The sequence below is a fragment of the Cuculus canorus genome, chromosome 18 (assembly GCF_017976375.1).
Source record: "Cuculus canorus isolate bCucCan1 chromosome 18, bCucCan1.pri, whole genome shotgun sequence".
Lineage (NCBI taxonomy): Eukaryota > Metazoa > Chordata > Aves > Cuculiformes > Cuculidae > Cuculus > Cuculus canorus.
The window spans coordinates 11863123-11885338 of NC_071418.1; the positions used below are offsets into that span (position 1 = coordinate 11863123).

At 40.4% G+C, this 22216-nt stretch overlaps 1 protein-coding gene across 1 annotated transcript in view; it reads right to left on the minus strand.

Annotated features, from left to right (window-relative positions):
* Positions 1–22216, minus strand: part of CCDC57 (coiled-coil domain containing 57) — a gene marked incomplete at its 5' end in the record, with an annotated part of 41157 nt that overhangs the window by 15849 nt on the left and 3092 nt on the right. Inside the window, 5 exons of the mRNA XM_054083673.1 lie at positions 2012–2112; positions 4247–4433; positions 7609–7785; positions 8607–8769; positions 9443–9643. Coding sequence (XP_053939648.1) covers positions 2012–2112; positions 4247–4433; positions 7609–7785; positions 8607–8769; positions 9443–9643 — 829 coding nt within the window. The remainder of the gene's footprint in view (positions 1–2011; positions 2113–4246; positions 4434–7608; positions 7786–8606; positions 8770–9442; positions 9644–22216) is intronic.

Genomic DNA, 22216 nt, shown 5'->3' on the forward strand with positions numbered 1-22216 from the left:
AAAGATTCTGTAATTGGTTTTGTATCTGCAAATCTAATTGAATTCACTTGTACATATAAATTACGATATTTTGCCCCAACGATCACATCCTTGTTTTTCAGAGCTATATATTGTCTTCTTTCAGCCCCCTTATTAGAGAGACTTTTCAATGTTCGTTTAAATGCTCATCGTTCATTGAACAAATCACCACCCTATAGGCTTTTCAAATACTGCACATTGTGTCACACAATGCCCATTCTCTTATTTCTTTGGATAGCTTCACCATAAAAGAGGAAGGCCTTGAGAACATGCACAGAAAGCACCCAGGTCCACAAACACTATGGGGTAGAAAGGTGGAGAAAATAGTGTAGAATTAAGAGTGGAAGCCAGAAATCTTTTTACCTTTAGAGGTGTCTCCAGAGTAAAACTTCACAATACAAAGAGAGAAAACACGGAAAAGATGAGTAATTAAAAAAGCTGAGAGGACAAACTGTCCTCTGAGCTGAACAAAGAGAGAAGAAGAAAAATAACCTTACACTCAAAAGTCTACAGGCCTATTTTACTGGTTTCCACAATAAAACTTCTTCTTTTTTCCTTAGCTGTATCTTTAGCTCAGGAATCCATCATTTTGATATTATAGTCCCAGAGCCTCTGTTATATTAAACAGGAAAAAAAAAATAACACTATGGCTTCCTGTATTGACTTCACACCTGAAACCCCCAAGGTTAGCTACCAGTATTGCTCAACAGATTCTGAGCTCCCCAATGTAGAAATACTTTTGCCTGTAATTCATCATGGTCTCAAGTTACCTCCCTAGCCCGCAATTAATAAATGTAAGGAGCAAAGAGGCAGCATAGAAGAACGTTAAAAGATAAGCACTTCAGCTATTTACTACATGCCTATACATATAAAGCACAAGTAATTAAGCATTCCACACTGAAGATGCACATCGCTCCCTGAAAAATGTTCTTGTTCTCATATCCAGCCCTGAGCACTCAATTCTAGTCTAGCAGCATGATGCAAAGGGTTAACAGCATGATGCTCTGGCCCAGAGATATTCAGTTCCTATCTTAGTGTCTCCAAGGCAAAGCCACTCTCTACTTCTCTATTAAGGCTCTATCACCACTAAAGAAACATGAAGAAAACAAGAAGGCATCTTGGACAGCAGTTTGTAAAGCACTTTCTGCAACAGAAAAGAATAGTTGCTATAAAATTCACTTCCCACCCAATTCTGGAAGAGGACAAAGAGAAAAAAATAAATCTGTGTTGTCTATACTGGCACACGGTGATATCCTAAACATAACTTGACAGCAGGAACAAACAAATCTCCTTCTATATTCAGCAAAAAGATACAACTAAGATTAAACACAGTCTGCACCTGGTGGGTTGCGTATGTTTTCAGACAAGGTTCCCAAGGCTCCAAAATTTTATTTAAACCCGGATATTTTTTCAGTTCTTCAAGCTCTTAGCTGATAATGTATCAGCACCTCTCGTCCTTATTTATTACTTAGCTATCATTTCTATTTTCTTGAACTTAAGTGGTTACTAGTGAGTCTTAACATGAAGATTAAAGCACGACTGTATTTTAACCTGTCTTGCTGTAGACTCCATTTAGTACACTCGTCAGAGCGCAGTAGTGACAGTTCTATCTCTATTGACCTCATTACAAGGCAGAGTGAAAAATTTTTAGTCTTTAGAAAAAAGTCTAAAATGTAGATTTACAATGGAAAACTTGAAGAGGTGATACCCAGTAGTTTAAGAATTTCCAAGTGGGAAAACAATGTATCAGGAAGGGCTTGAAAGATCACAAGTGTCTTGTGCCAGTCAAAATTTATTCCCTAGAAAGAATGAGCATAAGTTTGGCTGGAAACATCATTGCTGGTTCTCACTGAACTTACATTCATTACTAACTGGCCACACAAGCTTATAATGCTTCAGTTTTTAATATTTATTCAAACAAAAATAACATGCTATGTATTTAATTACACACACGTGCATGCAGATATTTTAGGTAGTTGAAACCTCTTCATACCTTGTCTGTGTCTGGGTTTGCTACAGAATCCAAGTCGGTTGAGCTGACTTTGATATTGCTCAAAGCTGTTCCAGGTGGAATTTTATTTGTGTACAATGAACCTAAAAGAGAAAAGGAGTGTAATATGAATGCATATGTATTTATACAGAGTTTAGGCCTTCATAGCAACAAATGATTCAGAACTTTGTCTTGCTAATATACACGTACACCACTTCAGTCGATGTATGGTGAACAGAGTGAAAAAATATAAGAATCAGTCATCTCACCATACACAAACATCAGTCAGCTACAAAATACAGAACTGAATAGAGATGACACATTAGAAAAGCTAATTCGTTGGTAAGGAGCACAGAGAAGTTTTTGATGCTTCCAATACTGCATTATTTAATCATTCTTGGGACACTGGCAATACTGAGTATAACAAGAATAATTAGACACAGTAGCGTCTTTCAAGAACAGTTTAAAAAAAAAAATCACCAACAAACAGAAGTTAATCCAAAAAAATTCTTCTTTTAGTGCCAGGAAAAATGTGAGTCTGAACACACTGATGTGTACGGACAAGTCAGGGGAAAGAACAGACATCTTTCTAGAAATCAGAAGTATCCCTCCAAGTTACTCCCATTGTCTCAAAAATTTCAAATTTAACATCCTCATCTCTTCTAATGACTGAAAAGAATCTCCATACATTTTTAAAAGGGATATAAGGAAGATCATTTTAGTTGATGAAGTATTTCAACCACAAAGAAAACAGATAAATATAAGTTTTCAGAAATGTATTACCAGTTGACAAAGATTATTGCTTCTCTTGGACACTGCTAAACTCTGGCAGCAGCAAATCTTTTACATATTGGAATATAACATCTCCAAAGCACAGGTAACTAACTTCAGCTGCCTGTGGCAAAAATCTATGCTTGAATTTGGGTTTTTTATTTAAAATTAACCAAAGTTTTTCTTTATTTAGTTATTAATGTCTCATTATTAAAAAAGCTAGAAACGCCAGTATTTGTTAAAATGCCTGTACAATAAATCTGATCGTGATATCACACCACTGTATAGATTACAGTTGAAAACTAACTCTGCGAACTGGTAGCACAGATCCAGTCTCACTGCAAAATTAAAACGGAGAAACATAGTGACAGTGGAACGGTTGGTGCAACAAAATCTTTTCATCAAACCCACATTTTCCTGAAACACAGAAAACAATGCACAGTGATTCTGGAATAGCTTGAAGCAATTAGAAGTTAAATGTTTACATAGATGAGGCACAGAGCTGTAGTAAGCAACAACGTACCCACACTTATGTAGCTGGTAAAGGTGCTAAACACAGGGTTACTTATTCCAGAGAAGTAAAATGTCCTTGAAAAACTTCTACCTTGCCTATTTTCTTTAAAAAAAAAAAATCAAACCAAATCAGAGCTGGTTATTCTATCCCCAAGTTACAGCTGATTTCCTTTCCTCCTTCGTCCAGACTTCCAAAAGTCACAAGAAAGTTTATGAAGAAAAAAAATCCAGTTTTGTTTCTAAGCAGTCCTGCACAAGAGTCAATCAAACCCAAATTTAACAAATTATCAGAAATTTACTACTAAACATACCCAGTTGTAATGGACAGATCTTCCGCAGGTTTGTCATTTTATTTTAATGTTATCGGCATTGATCTTCCCGTGAACGATAATGAAAAAAGTAAAAAATGAAAGTGTAAGCCATGAGATACTGAAACGTTTCTAACGGATGCTAAAAATCATGTGACTCGTGTGACAATACCTGTCAAAGGGATGCATTTGGATGTTGCTTTGAGCAACCTGATCCAGTGAAATGTGTCCCTGCCCATGGCAGGGGGGTTGGATGAGGTGATCTTTAAAAGGTCCTTTCCAATTCAAACCATTCCGTGATTCTATGATTCTATTGCTTCACTAGTTGGAATTCTGTAATAAATTGTAATATACATTTACACTTGAGATATATATACACACACACAGAGCCCTGCTTTCCTGGTGATAATTTTGTAGGGACTTACAGCGTGTATACATTTGTTTTGACTAATAATATTTTTGTAGTAATTTGTAATAGAGACACACTCAGAATCTCAGACCTCTGTGTGCTTGTGTATTGTGGAAACTCGAGAACCCCACAGCCACGTTCTTCATACACCTGTGGGTCGAGTAGCCGTCATAGTTTGTGACTGTGACCACTACACTTCCTTAATCGAATTTAGAGTTCTGTGGCAAGAGTCATCACCTTGCTCTGCAAGCTGCCTGTTTTCAGTCAGAGGAAGAGAAGACACCATCTGGTCATTAAGACTCTCCATTTCTTTCCTCATTTGTGCAACAGCAGCCCGAAGGTTGGAATTCTGCTCCTGCAGCTTTTTTATTTCCAAGGTAGGAATGTCTTTGCTCAAAGAACTTCTATCAGCATGCTTACATACCTGCAAAATAAAAGTACAACACAATAACAATGCTTCATTAATGAGCAACACATTCTCTCCACACCATAAAACACAGAGAACCTAATGCTTTGAATCCATGAAGAGACTTGTGAAAAAAGAACCACAGGAAGAAAAGAAAGAGATTTGATTATACTGGGGATTTGCCAGGAAAAAAAAAGTGCTATGACAAGAAAATGAGATGGGGGAGGAGGCACAGATGGGGAGGAGGATGGCCAGAGGCGGCTCTGTCTGGTCAACATTGTTCTTCAAACTGTGCTGTTTCTCTCTTCCACGCATGGGCACCCCAGCTCCTTAAGGACCTTACAGGCTCAACAGCAGTCTCCTTTCCAACCTGCCAAACTCTTGAAAGTGTCATTGGGGATTGTTTGTTCACAAGAACATAAAGAGGCTGGACAGCTTTTGCTGAACTGGAAAAGGGGAAAGAGTCTGTGGATGACATCTAGACAACCTGGACAATGGACAACATCTAGAAAACCTATAAGCACTGCAATTCTAAAGTAGGTGGAAATCACAAAATCATAGAACAGTTTGGGTTGGAAGGGACCTCAAAGCCCATCCAGTTCCAACCCCCCTGTCATGGGCAGGACACCTCCCACTGGATCAGGCTGCCCAAGGCCCATCCAACCTGGCCTTGAATACCTCCAGGGATGGGGCAGCCACCACTGCTCTGGGCAACCTGGGCCAGGGCCTCACCACCCTCATAGTGAAGAAATTCTTCTTTATGTCTGGTCTAAGAAATGTCTTCCTTCTGCACATTAGCTACAGATAAGCTAACAGTGAACAATGTAAAAGGAATATTCATCGTATAATAACCAAAGCTCTGTCTTCTCAGCCTTTTGGAATTATATGTGGTGTAAGTATTAACTGATGAGCAAATGTCATTCTTACAGGCTTCCAGAACCAAAGAAGCTGACAGGACTGAAGTTGCCAAAGCTTCTTTAACTCATGTAATAAAAAAACCTAGCTTATATTAGTAAAATATGAGCAGCCTGCTCATAGAGTATACATCTCAGAATCATTCTGTTTCTTTAATTTTTGAAGGGGAATTGTTCAGTGTTTTCTTCATGTGCTGCACAACATTATCTTAAGACATTTAGTTCGGAAAGCTGGTCCTGCGTGAATAAAGTGATGGCCTAATCAGGACAAGAATGTGAAATGTTCTAGATCACAGACTTTAAGAACTATTTTACTCTGTTTCACCAAAGGCTGCTATCTCTGGAACCCAGTTCTTGACAATAGTCAGCAACATCTTTTTAGGAAAAATATTGCAAAAAAGACAAATATAGAAATGCTCCCTCTCATGTGCCTCCTCAGTTTCCGACTTTGCAACTTTGAGGAAGGAATGAAAAAGAAAAAACAGATGTGACAAAATAAAAGACCCAACCAAACACACAGATATTGATTAGAAAACATATTTCCTGGTCACTTGAAATCACAGTACAATCTTCAGGAAAAAAAAAGAAAAAACAGTAGGAATTTGTGTAGGAATATCCTGGTCTATAAAGACCCTGTAAAATCCTCTCTATCTGACAGTAGCACTTGAAATCAGCCATTTCAGAAATGCAGATACTGTTTGGTTCAGGAGTATCAGAAAGCTCTTCAATTGTGGAATATTCATTCCTACAGTCACCAAGTGAATCCAAATTTGCAGACTGTCCAGACCAGATATTGCCAAAAAGGAAAAGATCATCCGATGTGTTTGCAATATTTGTATCGAATGCTGCTAATATATGTTTCTGAGCCCCAGAAAAGTTTCTTTATATTCAACCTTAACCTTGAATTGTTGCAACGCAGCAGTTCTGCCTTCCGAGATGAAAAGGCAACCCATGAGGCCCTGCACACAGGACACGTATCACCAAAATACTTCAGTCTCAACATTCACGCTTTGCACAGTCTCAAATGCTCTACCCCTTTTCTGTTCGCTGCATTATTCCCACTTCCTCCAGCCCCCTTATTTCCCCAGTCATAAATCTGTTCTGTGAGTGTGATCTGAAATGCTAATGGCCTTCTTCACATTTTCCTGTTGTAAAGACAACGGCTGCCCTTTCTCCTGTGGCTTTTTCTGCTCTGACAGTACAGCGTACGCAGAAGATGAGGATAACCTCTATTCTGCTTTTACAATCTCTCCAAGGCCGTTAAGGTGAGGAGAAGAGACTGCTTATCCTGCAGACAAAAGTGCAAAACCAAGATAGAGTACATGAACAACAGAAGAGTGTGACAGTGAAAACAGACTTGCCAACAACAGTAACAATCATTTATAGTGGAAGACAGCAGTGAATGTGAACAGTAAAAGAACCACTCCCCAGCCCCGATTCTTCGGGTATGCAAGCAATCAGTTGGCAAATCAGCACAGTTTGAAATTACATTGGAAAAACAACTTGCTCCATAGTAAGTTTTTGCTAGCAGTGTACTTTTAATTTATTACAAACAATGTTTTCAGGAAGTACCTTTCTGAACGCAACACTTCCTGCACTCAGAAACCACAAGGATTGCTTAACGCTGCTGTTTCTCACCAGCAAACTCTGATAACCCTCTCCCAACCGCTCACTCTTGAGTACCCGTAGCTGCCCAGTAGGGCGCACTGCAGCCCACTCTTCTACCAAAGACAACGTTCTCACAACGCTCTGTCCTTCAGCATGGCCTCAAACCAGCATTGCGTTTGCAATTTTGAATGGCTTTTTTAATAGATGTATTTTAATAGATATATTTTAATAAGCAGCAATGAAAGGAAAAATAGTTTGTGATGGCAAAATAAAAGACATAATTATAAACAGCTGACAAATTAGGATTTTGAAGGACTGCCCTAAAATTTTAACTTTACAACTTTAAAAATCTACCCTGAATTCCAACTAACAGAGCCTCAGGAACATTCCAGAAATTAATTCTTCCCATTCTGATGTGCCATGATGGTACAGTACATTGTTCTATTTTGGAGCAACTGTCTACATCCAGCTTGCTCCTTTTGCCGGTGAGTAACGCATCAGAGCCATAATAAAGCCCATGACACCTAACCTATGTGTATTCCAGGCTTGATATATCTATATTTTCAAGTAAACATATAAAACAGAAGAACTGCTTACAAGAAGCCCAGTGAAAACAAGCCCCATAAAGTTGTCGTCTCAGAACGAAGCCAAGACATTCAGTGTTGTCTGACCTGTTTCTCCCCTTCAGGTAAAATACTGTGATTAAAGGATGCTTGTGTTGTTTGCTCTCTCTCCACAGGCAAAGCAGAAAGAACAGTCTTCATTTCATGTAACCCATAGTCTATTTTCTGCAGATCAGCTTCAGAATAGGAGAGAGTGGAGGGAGGGAAAGCAGAGGACGTCAGTATCTCAAGGACAGAGGGTGTAGAGAGTTAAAAAAGAGAAAAGAGAAAAAGAAAAGAAAAAGATATTTTAAATTATATGGCAGAGATTTGAGGTATCTCCCTTTTGGCTCTGTCAAAAACTGCCTTCATATAAAAATAATTTGGTTTCATTATCTCATCTGCTATATTGCCGATTCCTCTCAGATGTGTTCCTGTGCTACAGCTATCGAGGCCTATGAATTATTTGGGAACAATAAAATACCAGAGAGTAAATGCCTACTTTCTAAACTACGTAAAAAACTGTTTCCTCTGCACCCATGAGTTTGCTAGGCAACTGGTCACTGAGAACCATTGTTAGCCTACCGCGTAATAGTCTCTAAACAATAAACACTCATTTCACTTTTCAGAAATAGAAGCTTGGACACTTCACAAAACAGAAATTTTTTTTCCACACAAAAATACTCTCAGTTTCACAGGATTAAGAGTGTTCCCTTGATACAATTCAAGCTATACTGTTACTTGAAACTCTTTTTGACCTGGTGCTGCTCTAAGATGGATCTTCTTCTGCTACAAAGCTAAGAAAAAAGCAGTGGCGTCTCTCAAGCTGACTTGACTTCATTACAAGTGAGAAAAGGCCAGTACTAGAGATTGTCCACGAAAGTTAATCTGGTCTTTGATCAAATACACGTGATGAACTGCCATGCAAAAAGCAGAATTACCACTTTACAGATTTTTGAAAAAAGACGGAAGTCATGCCTTCTCTGAGAAACACCACGATGGGAAAAATCTCCACAGCTCTTTGTGCAACAGATGGTTCCTAAGCAGTGTTAATTTGAAATTCTCACCTGCTCTCTCACTGAAGACAGGCTCTGTGTTAGATCCTCTGATTTCTGATCCCAATTACTTTCAGCATGCTCACAGAGCTGCTGCCAGTCCAGTTCTGCTTGCATTTTACTCTGTTCCAGAATCTGTCCTTGCTCAGCTGCCAAAGACAGTCGCTGTTTATACCTGTGATACACAGAACAAAGCTTCGATTTCAGCAGGATAAATACTGAGGATGTTTTGTGTTTTATTTATCTATTTAGAATCAGCTTTGAAGGTCACTTCAGCTCAAGTGGCACAACATTTCATGGGAAAAGGAGCCTAGATGAGATTATCTAGTAACCTGTCCAATCTTGAAAACCTTTAGTGATGAGGACTTTACCGTGTCCCTGGGGCAGTTATTCCAATGACTGATTGTTCTCACTGTAAAAAAAGATAAAAATCTTTTTTACATTGAGATGAAACCTCTGCCAGCGCAACTTGTACCCATGGTCCCTTGTCTTCTCCATGTGGCTCTTTGTGAAAAGAGAGCCTCAGTCCTCTTTGTAGCTGCCCTTTATGTACTAGAAAACTGTAATGAGGTCTTCCAAGCCTTCTGCAGGAAGAAAAGACCCAGCTGCTTCAGTCTTTCTTCACAGGGCAGGTTCTCCTGCACTCTGATCATCTTTGTGGCCCTCTCCAGTCTAATTTTCTAATTACGGGGACCAGAACTGGACATGGCACTGCAGGTGCGGTATCCGTTTAACTATGAATTACTGTGAGCTTTTAACATAAATAAGTTGGGCACGAAACAGGTAAGTATGATGTTCTGAGTTTCTTTCATCACACCCGCTGAACCAAGATAAACCAAGTCACTTACTTTCCAATAAGAGCATCTTTCTCTCTTAAACAAGCACTGTGACTCCATTCTCTTCTGCATAGCTCAGTTTCCAGACTTTTATGCCTCATCTGCAGTTCTCTAACCTGCTGCTTCAATTTTTTGAATTGTATGACTTGGACTTCTTTCGCTGAAGCTGGCATTGCATCCTTTTCCTGAGCAGCATGAGCTGGTTCTTCCTGCCTAAAAGATGTAGAGAGACAGAATAAAGTGAGGTTCCAAGCAATACAAGCACGTTAGTTTTTAGTGCTGTTGATTGACTTCCTTATAAATTCGGTTTGAGCAAATTCAAAGAATCATTCTTGGAAGTCATGGAAACAGAAATCAAGATCTGCTTGGCAGCAGAACAGGTTGCAGGGAGGTCAAAAATACTTCCTCGAATATTCAGTTTCCACTCACAGATTAATCTCCTGAGCATGCAGTCACACGAAAATAGAGACTAGGTTTAAGATAAGACAGAAGTGAGTTGTCAGAAGAAAAGACCACCGAATAGTGCCTACAGAAAACAAAACTCTAACAGCAAATAAAAGAGGAGACATGCAAGCAATTGTTGTGCAATGTTCTTATCCTCTGACACTGGCCTGCACATAGATTTCCAAAATATATCCAAAATTTGGGATACAAAGGACTAAAGCAAAGAGAAGGAACAGAAATTGAACTATGAGTAAGTTTTGGATTGGTAGGTGTTGGGTGCAAGATGTAATGGCTTAATAATCTCTTTTACCACCCCCATTTATATTAGATATTGGTTTCATTGACAGGCCAAAAAATAGCCATTCTAGTTCTAATGATTAAGCACATTCATATGTAAATAATTAAAAGTAATTTTAATATCAAACATATTTTTATACAGAAACAAAGAAGGAAGGTTCTAGTGTTCTTTAAAGTTTGTAACATATCTAGAGGTGGTGTAACAGCCCCTCCAAGGTATCGGTTGAATCACTGTTAGTAAGATTATCTTTTTACGATGAAATTCTAAGAATTATGAAAGGTAGAATGGGGGGAACCTTGTGATGGGGAGTATGATAAACAATGTATATCTACCCACATTAGCTAAGGCTGCTTTTGCTTTCTAGACGCTGCCCTTTCCTGCTGTTTCAAGGTTAACAAATTTAGCATGTGCTGTCTACATAGAATGGTCCTACACAATCTCAGATTACCAAACACATTAACAGTTCCTTACAAGGGGCAGCTGCCAGACAAACAAAGCAACAGCCACTACACAAGTAGTGCATAATTTTCTAAACTGTCATTACAAATTTCACAAATGTAGGCTAAAAAAGCCAAAAAAAAAAAAAAAGCTTATTGAACATTTTTAATTAAAAGAAAAAAAAAAAGCCTTGCTAGATGGCACTGCAGCAACACAACATTGTTTCTCCACAGTCTTATACCTGTTTCCGACAGGCAAGTTCTTCAACCTCCTGGACTTTTCTCTCCAAGCATTTGGTTAGATGAAGTTGATCTATACATAGACATAGACAGACCTGCAAACTAGAACTGGATAGTCACGAACAGCTACCTGCATATTCATATTCTGCTAGATTTTGCTTTTAAATGTACACTTCACCTGAATTAATCTGAATCCTATAGCCAAAACTTATGCATATACATAAAGTCTAACAGAAGTATCATCTCAGTGTAGTCTAGACAGTCACTTTTACACCTCCCTTGTTCACCCCACAGCTCTCCAGGGCAAGGCAGATCAGAGGAATAATTACTATTCTGCTTAGTGATCAGTACCCAGCTCAGCCTGGCAAAGAGACAGCACTGGGTGTAAAAGACTCAAACTCCTCCTTCCATTCCCACAGGGTATGCTCCATATAGAATTCCTCAACTGGCTTTAAATGAGGTTGCATAAGCTCCAGAACCACGGTAACATCAATCAGTGACCTTTAAGGAATTGCAGATCCATGTCCAGATAATAATTCTAATAACTAAAAAAAAGTATTTTAAACCAGCCATCTCTACATAACAAATGCAGTTCTGTGTTTGCAGAACACTTTACAGCAGTTACCATTTTAAACAGCGATTAATCACAAAGATAGTGATATATCTGAAGACAGTAGTTACATTAAACAAGAACTATGTGCACACAAATCTCAAGAAATGAGCATTTAACTCCCTGCACAAGGTTTAGAAGACTATCCAGAACCATAAAAATTAGCGAGAATGGTCAAACTAAACAAGTGCATTGCTTTAGCTATCTTCAACTTTTAATTGCTTGCATTAGACTGGATATACTCCAGACTTCTTTCCTTCACAGAGCCCTACCAGAGAAGGATAGAGGCAAAATGTATTTAAGAGCACACAAACCCAGCTCCTATCATAAAATTAGCTTGCAATGGCTTACAATACTTGGAAAGCTGAACCGTTTGTGTTGAATCCACAACTCAATGTAGAAAACAATGCCTAGTAACCTTAGATAATATTATTAACAATGGTTGATACCATTATCATTTGTCCTCTCATGTACACAGAAAACAAATGCATCTTGTTATAACACACAGTACGCATCACAATCCCATTTCCCAGAGGCATTTCAGCATCTAAGAAAAAAGCATTTCCTTCTGACAAATACTTTCCTGCTCCCCAAACTGTTTCCGTTATAATCCTACTATCTCCGCCCAGTCATATCGTTTCCTCTACAAGCACCCTTGCAAATTACATAGGAATACGCTGTGTATTTACAAGTGCCCTCACTTTCACTTAGTGCTATCCCCTCTCTAACACATTGCCAGAGATCAGATAAATCACTGTGGAAAGCAAGATATGGGAGGTGTAAAGAAGTCACTTGTTGGCCCTTTGTTCATGTTCTAGGTGTTCCTCTGTCAGAACAGACAAACCCATCTCCATGCTCAAAGTGCTCTCTGCTGTATAAAAGATGTTACTGCTTTATTCCAATCCAAACACGTCTTAGAGAAGCTACATTTCTTTTTTCCTGCATGCTATTTCCTGCATGCTAAGGAAGTCACACCTCACCCACCAAATCGTTCCAGTTCTAATTTATGTTCTTCGATGTGTTGTCGATAGCGATAATGAAGTTTGCTTCTTTTTCTTTTTCCCCTCCATCAGTCTTTGTTCTGCTTTACCTGGTTGTACTCCAAGATCACTAATCCCTGTCTGTCCAGCACTTTTAGATGTTATCAGATGAGTGACTGTGACACCATAGTGTTCTAACTCTTTATCTTGCCCTTATAAAATTCTTAGATAACAGACAAAATTGTCTTTCAAATTGTTAAATTTATGTCTTGGAGTTGCTTTTTGATATCTCAAAACATTTTATTTTGACATGGGAACTGGCTAGCAGGTAGCTCTTTTCCTTCTCTTGCTTTCCATTAAAGGAGGAGATTTAGTTCTTTCTCCATTTGTAACACTACTATAAATCTGCAACAGGAGCTGACAGAAGACAGTTAAGACTGCTAACTAATATAAATCAAGTATATCATCACTCCCAATCTACTGCATAGCTGATAATTAATTACCATTACATGTAAATTGCAAAGTTTTCTGGACCATCGGGCATTGGCCACTTCTAGAAACAGAATTTCCTTTTATTTGTAGTCCTGCAACGTCCAGGGATAAGACTTTCCAAATCAGCAATGTAATGCCACTAAATCTTGGTGTGGGAAAACTTTCTCCTTTCTTTACAGAGACTGAAAAGAGAGGCATAAAAGATTCAGTCACCATAAACTTCAACACGCATATTGCTCTTTCCTGAAGACACTGATGACAAGTCAAACCACAGTCCAGCCCTCTCTTATTTCAGCGATATTAACTGCTGTGTCCCATTTGTCTTCTCCTCCCACAATCACCCATGGGACTACAGAGCTACTATTCAGCCCACATTTAAAATGACCTTGAAGTTACTACTAGACAGGCCGACAGGTACAAGGAAAGAGCAGTATTTCAGTAACACAGATTGTCTTCAAAATTAAAAAGAAAATAAACCACAAGGATGTGCATTTGCTCTTTACCTGCTTCACTTCCATCTCCTCTTATTGTTTATCCTCTACATCTGTTTCATATGTAATTATAATGTTTTGGTTTTACTTCTTCAGAATTTATTTCTAAGCACCATGGTTGCTTTTTAAAAGCAAAAAAAAAAATTAATATGGTAATTTCTGCTCAGATTTTCCCAAATCTGTCAAAGTCAATAAAGCTTCTCTCACTGTACGGTATTCGTCTGTGTCAGTGGTTACAGATAATCCCATCTGGATAAGCACAGGGATGCAGAGAACACATCAGACAAGCATGCCTTTCAAATAGTGGCTCTTTAATCCCTTTAAATGAAAGAGAGATTTCCAGAGCAGCAGATGTGGTGCAATATCTCTACGCTAAAGGGTGCCACAATTTAGACAACCTTCTTCTTCACAAACAAACTCAACAACTCTAATTCTCCAGGATCAAAATATGAGTCTCTGATCACCGTGCTAGGCAAGCATAAAAAAATTCAAGCTCTCTCTTCCCAGGTACATTGAGAAACAAACACGGTGAGAGGACACAATGCACCGGTGGCCTCAGTTCTGCTGGCCTGGATTTAAGATTTATCCCTAATGCAATTACAATAAAAATATGTTTTCTATTCATATTCCACTTCTTGTTGGCAATCTTCAAACCGTGCTGCCATGTAGAAAATAGTGCAAGTAGTATCCTCTTTATTTGGGTAAGAAGAAATAAATCTGATTCTATGATTCTGTATTTTTTGTAGAAGTCACTGTTGAGGACATCTGTGAACCAAACTGCCTCCCTGACTATAACAGGCAATGCTAGGAAAAAATTGTTCATTTTGTATCTTCCTTTCAGCTACTGTTGCTCCAAATGCACCTGATGGACACCACAGTTAAAAAGTCCAACGAAATCTAACTCCCTTCCCTGCTCCACTCTCATCACAAACACATTAAAGAGAAAAAAGGCCTATGAGATGCTTTCTGGACACAAACACTGAAAGAAACTATGCTCGGTCTATACCCATTAAGGTATCAAAATACTTTTCTAAGTGCCTTTTAAAAACCTGATGAATACTTCATTAGCTAAAATTAGCAATATATTATTAGCCAAGCCTTTGTGTGAGAAATCAAAAACAAGACCACAGCTCCAGCCCACTACTTCCTTGAAATCATCAAACTGAAGTCACAATTTTTCTTGGAAAGAAGTAGTTAAAGAAAATGATACTTCTTTTACAATGTTTCTCTGCAATTACCTTAGAATTAAAAGGCACCACACAGTTTCCTATGAAAACAACCTTCCTTCCTATCTCCATATATCTCACCGGTAAATTGGAAGTGGTATCCTGAGGTGACTTTTGGTTATATATCATAGGGATAATTCATTTCATATAAAAATATGAATGAGTGAGCCTTCCTGTAATTTTAAAATCATGCTTTGCATCACTGACAGCTGTGTTTCTTAGAAATGCAATTTAACAGGGGAGAAGGGAGCATTTTGCCTTTGATAGCAGCAATATTTATAATTGCAAGCCAGTTGCAACAGGGATCATAATGGAAATAACAGTGTAATTTGAAGTAGAAATCACACCGATTGCCTGGAAGTCTTACAGTTAAAAGAACAGTAAACCTGTATATGATGACATAAAAGATGACTTAGTAAACAGCACACATACAAGTAAGAGCTCACCCACACAACCTAAACAGCAAAAACACCCACTACAACTGAACCACTTATCCCAAAAGAGGTGATCGATAGATTCTTCTCACCCCGCACAAGGGCCTAATGGAACTCACTAGGTTAATCAGCCTCTTTTCCAAAGGAAAATGATGGCTTAGCTGTAAATCACACACAACTGAACCTGGTTAGCACATGCGATTCTGTGGAGATATCACAACTGTTCCTATTTAAATGCTACTTCAACAACAAGAAGTTTGATGCCATATTTAAGATAGCCACTTTCCAACCAAATAAGGAAGACAAGGTGATAGTGAAGAACATTTCAGAGTAACACTTGAGAACACGCAGACTTCCATATAACTCCTATTTGTCAAAGAGATATAAAGCTGTAAAGTTTTGTTCAAAGTATAAAGAACTTGTACTCTCTTCCTTGCTATCCTTGTGACATATCTTTATTATTCCCTGCCCACGGCAGGGGAGTTGGAACTGGATGAACTTTAATGTCCCTACCAGCCCAAACCATTCTATGATTGTACCAAGTATCAGATGTGCATAACGGACCAGCAGAGCTAATAAACTGGGATTGCTTCTCTTGCCTCCAAAACTACAGAAAAGAGGAAGAGAAAGAAAACAGCACACAACCAGTTCCAGCCAAGTGTCTCCAGCCACAACTGTTTTCCTTGATGAAGCAGTAACAGACAGAACCAACACCACATGAGTACCAGCACTGCTGTTTCACTGTGTGCTGCATGTTACCACAACAGGCAACCACCAGAGGCCACAGCTACGCTGTAAAGTAGTTGTGACATGGTGTTGTTGCATTAAAACCAAGGAAATCACGTCAACACAGTTCCAAGAAAAAAGTGACAACAGCCGGTGGTGCAAGTTAGCATCTCTTGTGTGCTGCCACTTCCTTTACTGCCAGTGGCTGATTTGCCATTTACTTTACAAGCAAGGTTAGACATGTAAAACAGCAAATATACATCAGGCATTATACGACCTGGTCAGAACAGATAAAACATAGCAGAAGCTGGGTGCTAAGGTAACAATACATAAGAGAAACCTGGGATGTCAGCTACTGAGCAGGGACACACCTCTGGCAAAGGATGCTGTGTGCTGTGCCGTAGAGTATGCAATAGGATGACATCAGGCTCTGCCACCCTGCAGGACAGAGGAGCGGGACGCACAGGGGACTGCACATGTAGAAGGTGGGAAGAAACAACTGTGCCAAGGACTGAGAAATGGGCACTGCGTTCTAGAGCGTCCAGGAAAGTAAAGAGGGAAACATGCCATGAGGCCCTGGAGCAAACGTCCTTAGGGGTGGCATGAAGGGACAGCCACACAGAACCATAGAACGCTTTGGGTTGGAAGGGACTTTAAAGCCCATCCAGTTCCACCCCCTTGCCATGGGCAGGGACAACCTGGCCTCCAACACCTCTAGCGATGGGGCAGCCACCACTTCCCTGGGCAGCCTGTGCCTCCCCACTCTCAGGGTGAAGAAATTCTTCCTAACGTCTGATCTAAACCTTCCCCCTTCCAACTGAAAGCCATTCCCGCATATTGATCTCCACCCGCACGGATGGGGAAGGGAACTGCACGGCCAGGGGCCGAGCACGCTGCAGGGCTAAGGCCTTGCACACCTCAATCAGGTCCCAGGAGGAGGCTGCGAGGTCCCGGGGAGAGCAGGGCGCCGGCAGCGCCGAAGGTCGCGCCGCGAGGGGTTCGCTGGCGGCTCGGAACGGCTCGACCCTCCTTAAGGATCTGCGGGACCCGCCGCGGCCTCGGCTCCATAGGAACCGCGGCCCCTTCAGCCCGGCCCCGCCCCTCGGCCTGAGCCAACCAGCGCTAGGCCGGCCCCTTCTGGGCCAATCAGTGCTCCGCCCGGCACGCCAGGCCCGGCCCCTCGCCGCTGCAGGCCAATCAACGCCCCCGTTCTGGCCCGCCCACTCCGAGCAGACCAATCAGCGCTCTGTCGGCCCCATGCGGGCCAATCAGAGCCCCGCCCCGCCCCCGCTCAGCTCCCCATCGGTCCCGCCGTCGCCCCGCTCCCAGGTTCCATCCCCCCGTGGCCCTGCTCCGCAGCCGCTGCTCCCGGAGCGCAGCCACGCCCGCCTCGTGCTTTCCAGTCTCGTTTTCTTGTTCACCAGCCTTCCTGTCCATTTGGTTTACCAGACTGGTTTGTTAAACGCTGTTTTTCAGCAGTATAATACAAAGCGTTAGTTCCTCCAGCTGCGGAGCAAGGAAGGAGCTGCCCCGTTCTGTCACAGCTGTTGAGATGGGAGCAAACGGACCAAACCTTCCATTCCCTGCAAACCCCCACTGCATCCTGTGAAACACTTAAAATCATGGAATCATAGAATGGTTTGGGTTGGGAGGGACCTCAAAGCCCATCCAGTCCCACCCCTGCCATGGACAGGAACGCCTCCCACTGGATCAGGGGCTCCAAGCCCCATCCAACCTGGCCTGGAACCCCTCCAGGGATGGGGCAGCCACAGCTTCCCTGGGTAACCTGGGACAGGGTCTCACCATTCTCATAGCGAAGCAATTCTTCCTTATGTCCAGTCTAAATCTGTCCCTCTCCAGTTTATACCCGTTAGAAACCCTTGTGAAACGCACTGAGGCCAACTGCAGCACAAGGTCATGCGGCACAGACCAAGAAGTTCTGCTTCCAAGGCATTTAATTATTAAAAAATGTACTTATCGACTGAACCAGAGCGCTGCCTACGTGAGAGCGAGGAGAGGTCACGCAGGAGCTGGATGCAACGCGTGATTTTCCCTTAGTCACTCGAGATGACTCGCTTGTCTGGAAGGCATAAGGCAAACTTCCTGTCATGCTCTCTCACTTTTTTGTGTTTCTGGTTTATATAAATGGCTTTGCCAGATGATAGACCTTTCAGAACCTTAAAGTTGTGTGAATTATATCTGAAGTACACTAATTTGAAGAAAACAGATTATCAGTAGTTCTTTTATATCTTTCCTGAGGTCATCAGAAGACAATTGGATTTCCTAATCTCATCTCATCTAAAGAAAGGAGGGGTTTATTTCCATCAGTAACTCTTACTGAAAATTAGAATTGGAACTAATAATCTGACTTTTGAAATAAATCAGCTGCAGGACTTCACATTTTCCTCTGTTGACCATCCTGAGATTCCTAGATTGTTTCCATTAAAAACAGAGCGATGCTGTAAATCTAATAACTGTTTCCCATTTACAGCAGTAAAGACAGTCAGAGAATGCTGGAAATCTTTGCCTGAACAGGCTTCCAAAAAGGCAGAAGTGACTGGAGTATCTGACTTTTGAAAGAAATCAAGTTTCTTTTAGCTACATGAAGTCTATCTATATAGAATTTCAGAAAACTATAGTTACTCACAGAAGCACAGAATCGTTTAGGTTGTAAAAGACCTTTGAGATCATTAAGTCCAACCGTAAACCTCACACCTTTTTAGTTCATTTGTTTATATGAATCACCTCTGCTTTAAAACACCACAGTGAAATATGGCCTCAAATGATTTTCCAAATCTTCTGAGCACAGAAACATTATAGTGCAAATCCCAGCGTGGTTTATCCTCTGCAGTGGCCTTTCAAAGCACTCAGTAGAATCAATACATAGTAGGTGAATGCCTAAATCCATCCACCGTTTGGACTGGTGGTGTACTCCTACCTCTTACATCTTAGCCTGGAGTTGCCTAACCTATCAATCACTCTATCTTTTGCAACCCTTTCTCCCCACCCCTTCAACCCAGATGTCATCTCCCCAAGGCACCTTCCGACAGTCCCTAGTCACGTAGTTAAAAGCGTGTTAGTTCCCCACATGAGTAACTGGTGGCTTCTAGTGATTCATAGTGTGTGAAATGGATAAATTTTAATCTTAGCAGCGAGTCAAAAAGATTGCAGTCTACTCGGCATGGATTTGGGGATCAATGTAGAAACCTGCTTACACCTAAAATAAGTAGAGAAAATGTCCTGGTTTCACAGATAGAAATGAAAGGAAACCTTTTCCCCTGTTAGTAAAAATGAACAGGCATCTAAGAAAAGAGAGACAGATTTTCTGTTCTCATCAAACACTAGTGAGTTCAGTCAGATTTAGGCTCAAAGGAAGATTACAGCCACCTTCAGAACCACTTCCAGAGTCACAACCTGTGAGCACGAGTCTTTGACCCCATCACTACACTGTGAACCAGCAACACCACACATTGCTTCACAAAGGAAGAAAGAAAATAGACCCACTCTCCGAAAATGCTGCATTTCAGAGACAAGAAGCAGCGTATTTCCTGGCTACAAATACACTATTAGTCTCGATAGCACTTTTAAGTTTCCAGTCCAAAGGCTATGTCTGACTAATTATGGCCCAGCTCTACGATAAAACTTACGATTACACAAACTATTTATCCTTCCAGCCTCATCCTTGTTTCTATGGAGAAGCAGTCCCAGAGAACGGCCACTTGAGAGCCATGGCACGCTCCAGCGCTGCCTGCCTGGACAACCGGGTGACAGATTTATGAGAAATATCATGCAGAGACTCAGTAGGTGAATATGGGCAACAGTCTGCCTTGATTTAACATAAAAATTAAAATGTGATTCAGAAAAGTCTTTCAAGTGCAGCTTTCCTTCAAATAAATAAACTTAATGCCACAGAACCCCGAGGAATGTATTTGTTATGCTGTATGTAAACAAAATATAGAAATTCAGAGCTATCATTTAAAAGATGATATTGTAAGTAAAAGTGGCCTACTTTACAGCTTGCAAAGGACTCGAGAGGAATTTTTGATCCCCTCTGAAATATGCATGCTGTTGTTTAGGAACTAAATGACACATTCAAATTCTAGTTTCAACTAAGCTAGAAGAATTTGATTTCCATGTTTCTCTTTTCCATGCCTATCTGTATAACAACTGTGGGTTCACATTTTTGAAGCCTATATCCATCTTTGTAGGTACAGTTCATGTTCCTCAACTGAATCTTGAGAGTCATTTAACAAGCCCTTATTTCCATACTTGCTTTAGAAACAAACTAAAAATTACTGAAACCTCAACTCCAAATATTAGTGGCCCTTCTGCAATAAAGATCTTACAAGGGCTCTTTGTACTACATGATTTGCTACGTGTACCTTTTGAATCAAAGGCAGAAGTGCACACATGGCACAGTGCAACATTAACCGTTTATGAAACCATTTGAAATGTTTGATGTTACTCTTATGTTCTTAAAAATACTGCAGTCAAAATCCATCATTAATACAACAGATAAGTAAACAGTCTTAAAAACAAAATATCTAGAAAAGCTCAATAAGAATAAATGTTTACAGGCACTTTTTAAGGTAATATTTGGGGCTTGCCTACAAACTGCAGGAACAGCAAAGAGTACAGCTGGAGTTTGGAACAGGAAGCAGAAACCACCAAAAACCGTTACGATACACAGAAGCCTTTCTAGAGTTCAGGAGGTGCTACAGAAGACATTTGCTGTCAGAAGCCCAAACTTCCAGAGCAATGAAACTTTGTCCTAATGTCAGCTACCCTCGGTAACAACAATACTCCCGTCACTTCTGCCTTTTTGGAAGCCTGTTCAGGCAAAGATTTCCAGCATTCTCTGACTGTCTTTACTGCTGTAAATGGGAAACAGTTATTAGATTTACTGCATTGCTCTGTTTTTAATGGAAACAATCTAGGAATCTCAGGATGGTCAACAGAGGAAAATGTGAAGTCCTGCAGCTCGTGAGGAATAATCAGTTAGAAAGCTGGGGGTCCTCCCACACAACAGATAGACCATAAGCCAAAAACGTGCCCTTCTATTCAGTACCCAGAATATCATCAGCTTTCCTTGCCACAAAGGCACAAAATAAAAAATAACAAAGTCAAACAGAGTATGTAAATAAAGAACACACCAGGATCCTTATTTATTTGGAAACTGGTAAGGAATTATGGAGTGAAGGACTTTTTAATGGAGGGTTAGTGGAATCTAGCATCTATTAAGTATAACACAATGATATTATTCTTTCTTATTAAGAATTCCCTTTCACAAGAAACTGAACAGACTTTCACAGTCTACTCTGGACAAAGACATTGCCTATTTAATGATTCCTCATGAGTTTAACATCACTCTGCAAATATCTGTAGTAAGTGGTATATTATAGATGAACACTAAGATGCAGAATGTTTTTTTTTTCAATTTAGTCAGAACTGTAAAGAATTTTTCAAAGCTCTTTTTTAATTAGATGCCTTAAGTTGCTGTTTTGAGTTCTCTTTGCTCCACTTTAATGTTCCCTCTACTCGTAAGTGTAGTGCAGCATATTTAATGCTTAAACACAGGCAACGTAACTCCACCTAACAGATAGCGGGGTTGTGCCTTTATCTCAGTTCCAAGTGTTAATGAGGTTATCCAGAATCTGTGCAGGCTTCTGCAAGCACAGCAGCCCTGTGTTCTGTTCACTTACACTACTGCCTTGTTGAACAGTGAATCAAATCCAGTGATCTGAGTGCTGATGTTGGGGGAGTGTCATTTGCCCTGGCACATCACCCCCTAGGAACACATCTCTTTCAGAAAAGGCATTCTTCAAAACTGGTAGGAACCCTCAGCTACAGAAGTGAGACCGCAGCCCACAGGTCAGTTCTCTCAGCAGCTGGTCTGTGCCCACAGACTATTACTTCTGAAAAACAGACCAACTGCAGTAACACTCTTCTGCCTCTAGAAGAAACGCTACCGACCTCATAAATACTGTTGAGTGTTCTACAACTGAACGCTAACCAGCGAGCACGTGTTGCACTCAGCTGCCTAAGCTCCGGAGAGATGGAGGCTTTGGTAGGGGTGATATTGACAGATGCAAAGGACATACCAGTCCTTTTCTTTTGTTTGGGTTTTTGTTTTTTTTTTAACATTTTAAACATTTTTTTAACATTTTTTAACATTTTTTAACACTTCTTTCCTTCTTTACCTTCTTATATCTTTTGAGTAGCTGTAAGGAATACTGATGGTTTAGGTATTTAGAATCAAAGAATCGTTTAGGTTGGAAAAGGCCTTTAAGATCATCAAGATCAACTGTAAAACTAAAACTGCCAAGCTCACCACTAAAGCAGGTCCCTAAGCACCACATCTACGCATCTTTTTAAATACCTCCAAGGATGCCAGCTTCACTTTCACTG